At 43.2% G+C, this 9,892-nt stretch overlaps 1 protein-coding gene across 1 annotated transcript; it reads right to left on the bottom strand.

Moving 5' to 3' along the window:
- Nucleotides 1–382: 382 nt before the first annotated feature.
- On the bottom strand, nucleotides 383–8,455 carry HMBS (hydroxymethylbilane synthase). Its single transcript, XM_010008906.1, has 12 exons — nucleotides 8,338–8,455; nucleotides 7,643–7,692; nucleotides 7,487–7,542; nucleotides 6,490–6,567; nucleotides 6,091–6,168; nucleotides 5,029–5,104; nucleotides 4,630–4,743; nucleotides 3,097–3,135; nucleotides 1,916–2,035; nucleotides 1,635–1,688; nucleotides 999–1,085; nucleotides 383–787 (listed from the first exon to the last, which is right to left on the bottom strand). Exons 1-12 carry the CDS (start codon nucleotides 8,453–8,455, stop codon nucleotides 614–616), a joined length of 1,044 nt encoding a protein of 347 aa, XP_010007208.1. The 3' UTR covers nucleotides 383–613.
- Nucleotides 8,456–9,892: the final 1,437 nt, after the last annotated feature.

Genomic DNA, 9,892 nt, shown 5'->3' with positions numbered 1-9,892 from the left:
ATGAACGACTGATTAGTTTGCCTTGTATGCTTGTCTACACGGGTAGACTGGCTACCCACTTAATACTGGCTGATGACAAATTTGCATCCAATAACTGCAAACTTAGTGAACTCCTTACCTTAAATAAGTTCTATGAAGAACACAGCATCTCTGCTACCTCACTAAGAGGAATCCTGTATTTGGAACCTAATAGCATTTTCAGCATGCTGGTAAGTAAACAGGCCCAAATAAGCTATTAATGGCAACTGAAAGTCCCGTCAGCACATTATAGCGCTTTAGTACTGTCATGGTTGAGTCTCTGATTATAGTCTGTAATGACTGCCTTGCTCCTAAATGGAATAGGAGAACCTACAGATTTTTTTTTTCTTCCTAGCTACAGAAATTGAACAAACTTCACAGAGACTACAATTTAGTGAAATGCAGAGGGAAGACAACCCTGAACAGCATAAAGCACCCAGGTTAGTTACCTTAATATTTCAAGTTTTTGTGCCCAAATGCCATATAAGCCTGGTGTGAACATTTAAATAAATCCCTTCCTTCAAAGGAAGATGATAGTGCAGCTGCAAATACTTGCTAGACTTGTAGCAATCATGCTGACCACGCCCCCACAGGTTTAGCGGGCATCATTCAGCTGCCTTGCCACACTAAGGATATGCTTAGCTCCCTTGCTCAGAAGTAAACTAGCTAGTTCCACACCAAGACCCTCTGCAGCTTCCTGGGCCTGACGGGGGACATTCTTGGCTGTGATGCCAACGTGCTGCGCATCATCATTTGGTCCATCTTCACTCTGGAATACAAACACCTCAACGTAAGGCAGCAGGAAGAAGTGGGCAATTAATAGATTAAGCCACATGTGAAATGGGGTGAAATCTATGGTGTGAGGAGCCTTCAGAGCTGTGCTGCTGCAGTTTTCAAGGTACCAGACCAAAAATAATAGATTTCAAAAGGTCTGGTTTTGTCATTCAGATTTAGATTTGAACCCACTGTGGTTCACATACCTGTAGGGGGTAATTAACACTGGTCTGCATGGTCTCCTTCAGGCTATCAGATCCATCCAAACTGTAGACTGCACCTGTCAAATACAACTTGGAAAGACATATGAGAGGGATCAATACCACATTAATGAACAACCAGAAAGCCAACTACCCCCTTATAAAAAAAACCCCAAACACCCAATGTACAAAGCTAAGCCTGCAAGGGAAGGCTTTTGTAGTGCAGGGAGATCAGCAAGAATAGCAGTATGATACAAGTATGAGACAAGTAATCCCTATTAAGGGAAATGCAAATTCTCAAGGAAAAAAAACGGACTTTTTTTCTAGCTTCCTGCTTCCTTAATCACACTCAGTTTTGTACAGACATTTTTTGGGGTCAGAAGCGAGGTTTTCACATGTTGGGGCAACACTACCTTTAACAAAGGGGTGGGGAGGGGGGAAAGGCATTTTCTAGAAGACAGAGCTTTAGTAGCCAAATCCATTCTAATACTCCTGCTTTGGGCACAGAGCTGGGAGGCTCCAGTCAGAAGCCTACCTACTCTAATTGGCTATAAAGATAACTGGAGTTACATTCAGGGAAGGATCAGGGAACACAAAAAAGCCTCAGAATAGGTTTGCAGAAATAATCACAGTACTCCTCACCTGGCCATCTTTCAGCACGCTGTTTACAGCAACAGGGACGCTGCATCCACCCTCCTAAAATAGAAAACAGGGTCTACCTGACACATTCAAAGCAGACGCCCCTCTGAAAAGCTTAGGCTGCATACAACCCCACCTAGTGCTCTTCAGGTCCTTCATGATTCAGAACTAATCTCTACTTCCCAGTTTTAGGAAAGCATAGCAGATTTCCCACACTGTGGCATCGGGTCAATCATCAGTAGTATTGACTACTGGAGGCAGAAGAACAAGGACATCACACCTACCAAACGTTTCATAAAGGCCCTCTCAGCAATGCAGCAGAGCACAGTGTCTGCATCATGCAGGGCAGATACCATATTCAGTATCTCTTGATCTTTGGCACGAACTTCCACTGCTAAGGCACCCTATGAGAAGAAACACACAATATCATCATAATTGTTATTAATAATTAATAATAATAATTCCTTTAGTTCCTGCATCTTTGCGTGCACTGAGCACTGATCATGAAACAGAACTCAGAAGCTTGGATGCATTTCAACAGGGGAGTGATGGGTAGACCTTCACAGAAATTAATTGCAAAACAATCCACCAGTTACAGAGACATCCTAGAGCAGCTGCTGTAAAGGAAATACAGAACTTATGCCAGCCAGTTGTTCAAGATCATGCTCTCACCTCAAGCCATTCTAGAACCTCTCTGTTATGACTGCATTTATAGAAACACACACTCCAATGTCCTTTTGTGATGAGAAGACTGGATAAATCCAAGCTTCCTAAACTTTTCTCACTATACAGTGCTGAATAAGTAATAATGTCAAAGCTATTATTTCCTAAACTGGAAACAGGGTAAGGGAGGGGAAGAACTGCACAGTGCTTGACAAACACACACATAATCAAAATCACTATTCAAACTGAATTTGCAGATTCATCACTTGCAATCAGGAATGCATAGCCAGCTCAGGTTTAGTGAGTTTGACATCCACTGTACAACACTGTGTAAATTCACCCACCCGGCCAGCGTGGGCTGGAACAGTTTGCCTGTCTAGAAACAAGATCACCAAGAACGTGCTCCAAGGTGGGTGCTTCAGTTAGGACGCCAGGCATAATGGAGAATAAAGGAGCATCAAAGATACTGCAGTGACTCTGCACCATTATCCCAGTACAGCACAGCACCGACTCTGCCCTTTATCTGCCACATTGCCCCAGCATGCTTGTGCCACACAGTCCTTTTACCATTGACTGTTTTCCCCCTAGTGACAGAAATCAGCCCCATCACACCGGTAAGAGCTGACTGCCATTCTTCCCACATGCTGTGCCTAAAACAGTGTAAGAGACAACAAAGGGGATCAATGTCATAGTTCTTTGGCAATCAACACATGAGAAGTACTCAGCACAATTAACTACTCTGATGCATCTGCTGCCAGCTTTCCATCACAGTACTGTTGACTACACGAAAGTTGAAATGTACCTGTCCAACAGCATAGAGACAGTCTTCAGGGGTTAAGAGCTGGAAGAAAACAAAATCAGAATTAACTCAAGTTGCACTGTTCAGCATATAGAAAGCATGAGCCAAATTCTATGCTGACTTCTAACATTAATTAATTTTGTGCCTGAACAAGATAGGACAAGAGGCAGTTGTTTTAAACCACAGGGTTTAAAAATAGCATGGGGGTTGGAACTAGATGATCTTCAAGGTCCCTCCTTCCAACCCAAACCATTCTATGATTCCCTGCATGTGCAGGGACACATCCCACTAGACCAGGTGACCGAGTTGCTCAAAGCCCCATCCAAGTTGGCCTTGAACACTTGCATCCATCACCTCGCAAGCTGTTCTAGTGTCTCACCACCCCCACAGTAAAGAATTTCCTCCTAGTGTCTAACGTACATCTATCCTCCCCCAGTTTAAAACCATTGCCCCTCGTCCTCTCAATACACACTCTTGTAAAAAGTCCCTCCCCATTTTTCCTGAAGGCCTGCTTCAGGTACTGGAATGAGTTCCCCACGTAGCCTTCTTTTCTCCAGGTTGAACAGCCCAAATTCTCTCAGCCTGTCTTCATAGAAGAGGTGCTCCAGCCCTCAGATCATCTTCATGGCCCTCCTCGGGACTTGCTCAAAGAGCTCTGTGTTGGGGGCTCCAGAACTAGATACAAAACTCCAAGTGGAGTCTCACGAATACAGAGAGAAGGGGCAGAATCACCTCCCTTGACCTGCTGGCCACACTTATTTTGTTGCAGCACAGGATACAATTGGTTTTATGGGCTGCAAGTGCATACTGCCAGCTTTTCATTGACCAACACCTCCAAGATCTTTATCCTCAAGGCTGTTCTCAATCCATTCTCTGCCCAACCTGTATTTCTGCCTGGGGTTGCCCCAACCCAGACAGGACTTTGCACTTGGCCTTGTCGAACTTCATGAGGTTGGCATGGGCCCACCTCTCAAGCCTGTCAAGGTGCCTCTGGATGGCATCCGTTCCCTCCAGCGTGTCAACCATACCACATAGCTTGGCATTGTCAGCAAATCTGGAAGGATATTGCAACTAGAGGATCTTTAAGGTCCCTTTCAACCCTAACTATTCTATGCTTCTATGACCAAAGAAATAATCATCTCCCCTTTCCCATGCCTCAGTATTTTCACCCCTAAAGTGAAATAATGTATTTTCCTTCCTCCTGGACTGTAACACTTTGTGAATTAGCTGATCAGAAAAATCCTAGTCATGCACACCACCGTATTGCTAGACAAGTAATGTGCAATGCTGGGAGACATTCAGATTACAAACTGCTATTGCACCCTAGAAAACCAAGCAATATAGATTTCTGTATGAAGAAAATAGAACCAAACAAACAACAACAAACCGCCCCCCAAAGCACATGGAATCACGAGCTGACATGGCAATTAATTCAGCAGACTGGATGCTCATCTTTGAGAGGACCAGCACCAAGTGTTAAAGGCAAACACCAATGGTTTGGCTGAACACTGTATTTTATGTTTTGCTGTTCCCCACCTGACCAATGCGATTCTCCCAGCCCATTCTCTTCAGCCCAGCAGCAGCCAGGATGATGGCACTGAAGTCTTCTTTCTCATCTAGCTTCTTTAAGCGGGTATTTAAATTCCCTCTCTGCAGAAGTGGTTAAGCAAGCATACAAACAGTAGGCAAACAGTCCTATAACCACTTAACATTCACTTGTGTGTGTTTACAGAACGTACAGAATCCAACAACCCCCATATGGGAATCAGAGTACCATCCTGAAAGAAGTGTCTGGACAATTGTTTATTTAAATAGAAATGTACTGAGTATGATGGAGTATCAATTCAAGCACTGTTTCGATTCTAGGTTTTGCAGTAAGTTACCTTGTCCTGTTTGCAGCTTTAACCAGCTCCCATGTTTGCCAGGAAAGGATACAATATCCCTGAATTCTAACTGAGGGAACTTCTTTTTCAGCTGGGCTGCTCTCCGAAGTGAACTGGTTCCGATCACACTGTGGGGAAATCAAAATCAATGAAACACAGAATACTCCCACACTTACCTCCAGCCAGAGACATGTCAGAGCATCCAAGGAAACAAATAACTTTTTTTTTTTTTTTTTTTTTAATTTAAATGAAGATCCAAGAACCTGTCAATTATTTATATCCTCTCAGAAGAAACAAAACCACTCTGTGAGTGGAATTCATCAATGATAGAAAGGCAGTGGGAAGAGAACCTCTGGACACAGTAGGGCACATAACAAAATCACAGAAAACATCCAGTCTGGGCATCAAGCATTTCCTTTCTATGGATGGATGTTACTATTTTTTTCTTGGTACCCTGGAACCTAATCCAGACATGATTTTCCCACTATCCAGAAGTCAGAGTCTAACTAGCTGTGATAAAAACATAATTTATTTTATTTTAACATAGAAAAAAAGAGTCTATAAAAGTTACTTTGATTAATTTCACAGACATGTCTCAGACCAAAGACTCCAAGAACTTCTATGAAAAGGCAGGGAACCCTAGTCAGGTAATTCAAAATGGAGAAACCATTCATGCTCTCAGCAGAACCAAGAGCAATGTCAAAGGAATCCTAAAAGAAATCAGAACTGGCTGAGTGAGAACGTAAGTACAGCTCAGGACCATGCAAGCTAAAATACTACAAAGCCCCTCCTTTTGCATTGTAAACATTCCCGTGCAGTAAGCACACTGCAAAGGAGCAAGAATTCACTCTGGAGACTTTGATAAGAAAGGGTCTAACTCGAGCAAATATTTCATCACAGACATGGCTCGAGAGATTCAGCCTCACTGGGGGTACAGCACTGCTCTCTCCAGCCAGCTGCTTCACTGTAAGGTCCAGGCACAGCCAACAGAAGGGCCTGTAAAACCACGGCAGGATAAAGCAAGGAGCTCATTCACTTGGTGCTGGGTAATATCAACCAACTTCTCCCTTCCATTTCTATACCTGACTGTCTTCCCCTTCCGTTCCCCACTTACCTCTTTTCAGGAAGAAGGCTCAGTGTTTTCCCACAGTTTTTGGGATGAAAGACAACAGCATCAAGTGGGTTTTCCCTTCTGCAAAGTAACACACAAACAGAATGGCTGACACATCACGTAACAAAAGGCTGCTAACTTAAGAGTTCTCTGTTGGTCCCCAGAGGAACTGACTCTGTCTCCAAAATACCCCAACAACATTCTAAAAGCAAGAATTGTCACCAAACTTGCTGGCTACTAAACACTAGGACAACCCTAATGTTGTCAGTGTTTCAGAGCTTCATCAGAGGGTGGTCAAACTATGAATAACTAGAGGGACCTGAGCTGCCTTTGCTTTCCTACCATTACCAACACTGTAAAATGCAAGTCCCTTGGAGAATCAAGCCTCACATCCACGCTTACTTGCAGACAGCACCGATGGTAAAGCCAGGAGGAAGAGAAGTTGGCAGATCCTTCAAGGAGTGAACCACGAGATCAACTCTAGAGATTAGAGGACAGTAATCAGTGAACTGATGGTTGAGCTCATGTGGCACCTACCAGAGACGCTACCTTCCTCCCAGCAGCGCTGCAAGACACATTACTACAATCAAGGTTAAATGAGGGGAAGATGCTGGAGATGTTCAGATGGAGAAACTCAAACCAGCATGCAACCAGTACATTGCCTGGTAGCACACAATCTGAAAATAACAGCTAGTCAAAGTAAATCTGCTTTGTTATAAGGACTATAAACATTGTAAATGCTTGACTCTCTAGTATTTTTCCACTGACTTTACTTGAAAATGCACTGTCACATCTCCGCATGTCAGATACAGAAGAGTGTATTAGTTTCTAAACCTACTCAACTAAGACATAAGCATCACTGCAACCCTCCTCATCAGAAAAAGAGAAAAAGAAGAAAATACACTAATACATCTCTGCTCCAACAGAAGCCTGAACTAAGTTTTTCTGTGGTAAGAAGTGTCCTGGTTTGAACCAGGATGAAATTACCCAGAAAGCAGAACAACTTTGCTATGCCCAATTCTCCTGCACATTTAGAGTGCAAATATGCGTATAAATGTTAACATGATAACACTAAATACATTATGCAACATGTTAACACCATCCAAAGTACTTTAAAAAAAAAAAAATACTTGTAAGAGGGAATTAGATTAGATTACATGCTCTCTCATACACACATAACACACAAATCACAGAAAAAAAAACGTAACTGGGGCAGACCAAGCGACACAACTGCACTTCAAAGCCCAGGGTAGAGAGGGATTAAGAAAAACCAACGAGACAATGATTTATCAAAGGATTTCTTAGCCAGAGAGGTACCAAAGAGAAGCAAAGTAGATCACATACACAGATGTCATAAAAGCACCACAAATGCCAGAGGAGGAAAAGAATGAGCTCTTACTCATTTCTTTCAAGTGCATTTTCTAGCTCTTTGGTGAAGAGGCTCTTCTCCCCAATCTATACATAAAACAGAGGAACGTGAATCACAAAAGAGAAATCTGCAAACCTATAATCAAATACAATTACTTCTATTTTAGAGGAAGAAGAGAACCTTTACCTTGGAAAGTGCTGTATCCAAGATCTTGTCTCCAGTGGTTGACATAGCAACTGCTCAGAAAGACAGCACAGATAAAACATAAGGCTGGTCAGAACAGGCTGGGCCCACATAACAAGCAGTACAGCATCATGTGGCACTGCGTGAACGCAGACGCAAGACGAATCTAAGAGCAATTCATTTCTAGAAATACACTGCACTCAAAACAAGTGAAATTGAGACTTCTTTCACAGTAGTCAAAAACAGAGCAAGGAGAACCAAGACAGGTTTTGGGAAGGGTCAACTGAAGGGAAATTGCCAGGATCTTTCTCTGGAGTGCCAGTAAACAGGAACTCAGCAGGTCTCTTCAGTGCAAGGCTGGGCTGCTATTACTCCTGTGCTGTTAAACACCTCAAGCCCTGGATAAGAAAATGTCCCTAATGTACAGTGGGGCATGGCCAGAGCAACACAAAGTTCTCAAATGAAGGCGATGTAATACCATCAGCATGGCACACTCAGAGTTTCATTCATCAGGAGCTTACAAATTCCACCTTTCTCCCCTTGAAGAAACGCTCAGCCACACAACCTAACTGAATTCAACTGGCACTCACTGATAAGTGGCTCCTGGTGACAGCACTCTACACACACCTCTTGCACACAAAGATAAGCAGCTGGCTCCTGCTGCTGCCTACCCCAGGGCAACAGCCAAAACAACTCACCAATCTCGAAACTGAAGTCAGGGTATAGCTCACGGAGCATCTCAACTACGCTGTCAGTCTGAATTCGGGCCAGCTGCAACAAAGCAGAAAGCAAAGCCCAATACAAAGAGCACATCATCCATACAGTAGCTAGAGAGGATTTTGCCATTCTTCAGTGGTCAGGCATGCGTGACCTCTGCATTCTCTACATTGAAAACATTAGAATTAAGTAGCCTCAAGTAAAATCACTCATATGTTCAAAATTCTTTGAACCACGTGAACTCATACCATGACCACAGAATTCCAAAGAACTTATTTTGTCCCCTAAAGTGGCAGAATAACACCCAGTGCTGTTATGAGCAACTACAGCAGAAAACTGTGCATAAGGATTCACACACCCTACTCCCATACGCTCCCAGTCAGAAATTTAACTTCTCATTACCACCTCTGAGCTGTTATTCATAGACAGCATTTACCCTCCCAACTTGGAGCTGCTTGGTTTCACCTCTGCAGATTGCAGTTACTGAAAGATGCCCGCTCATCAGCAAGCAAGCAGAAAGGTAAGCAAAATAATCCTCCTCCTGCTCAGAAAAAAAACAAACAAGTCATATTGCATGCCAACTACCCTCTGCTTTTTCTAATATTAATTTTACCAATACTGCAAGTTTGAGGAGAAGCCAGTTGGATTTCACTGTGCTACAGGGAAGTCTATATTTACCATCAAATATGATGCTCTCTTCAAGATCAGAGCTCTATTTAAAGGTTCTACAGACAAAAATAAAAGTAAGAGCTTAGGTCTACATGCACAGCAAGCAACAGATCCTAAAGAAGTGAACAAAAAAACATTCCCTTGCATCCAGAACAACTGAAGAAAAAAAAATAAAAAGAGTCATGCTAACTTGATCATTTCACACACACATGCAGCAGACTCAAGCAACTGCAAGTAATTTTCTGCTCTTCTCCCACTGATAAGACATGCAGCCTGGGACAATTAACTTTGCTCTCAGAACTGGAGCTTCCCCAGTTATAAAACAAGTCCAAGTAGCCTCAGGTTAGAAAATGAGGCAGTATGCACACAGGGCTGTTCCCTGCCGTGATACCTGTATGTAACAACTTCTTGACAGTTCAGAATCCTTCCTAGAACATACCACCAGAATGAACGTGATTATCTCTAAACAAAGCCATGAAGGACATTTATCTCCCTTTGCCTCCTTGCTGCAAGCAGCTGGCAAGAGATAGGCACTCTATCTCTGGACACGTCCCTTCCCTGTCCTCAGTGTGGACTGAAGCCATGAGTCGTTGGGGGTTTTTTTGTTGGTTTTGGTTTTTTTTTCTTTCTTTCTTTCTTTCTTTCTTTCTTTTTCCAGCCGCCCTAGAATTGCTGCAAAACTCATTCAAGTTAACAAGTCCACAGCAAGACCCCTTTTATGCCAGGACACTCGCACCCTAACCTTCGTTAACTCGACCCGGCAGTGCTACTCAAACCTGACCATCACTTGGCTTCCGAGGAAGCGTTTTCAACACTTGTTCCCGGAACCCCAGAAAGCAACCGACCGCGGGAAGCTCAGCGCCCCTC

This window comes from Chaetura pelagica, unplaced genomic scaffold (assembly GCF_000747805.2).
Source record: "Chaetura pelagica isolate M959 unplaced genomic scaffold, ChaPel_1.0 scaffold650, whole genome shotgun sequence".
Classification (NCBI taxonomy): Eukaryota; Metazoa; Chordata; class Aves; order Apodiformes; family Apodidae; genus Chaetura; species Chaetura pelagica.
The sequence above is the reverse complement of the archived record's forward strand: the minus strand, read 5'-3'. Positions and strand labels throughout refer to the sequence as shown.

What these genes read in the sequence shown, in the direction of transcription:
- HMBS (XM_010008906.1), bottom strand. Translation starts at nt 8,455, where the DNA reads ATGATGTGCTCTTTGTATTGGGCTTTGCTTTCTGCTTTGTTGCAGCTG. An exon ending in AATGCACTTGAAAGAAATGA is followed by an intron (nt 6,568 to 7,486) that starts GTAAGAGCTCAT and finishes TCTAATCTCTAG; the next exon opens with AGTTGATCTCGTGGTTCACT. An exon ending in GCGTGCTGAAAGATGGCCAG is followed by an intron (nt 1,086 to 1,634) that starts GTGAGGAGTACT and finishes TGTCTTTCCAAG; the next exon opens with TTGTATTTGACAGGTGCAGT.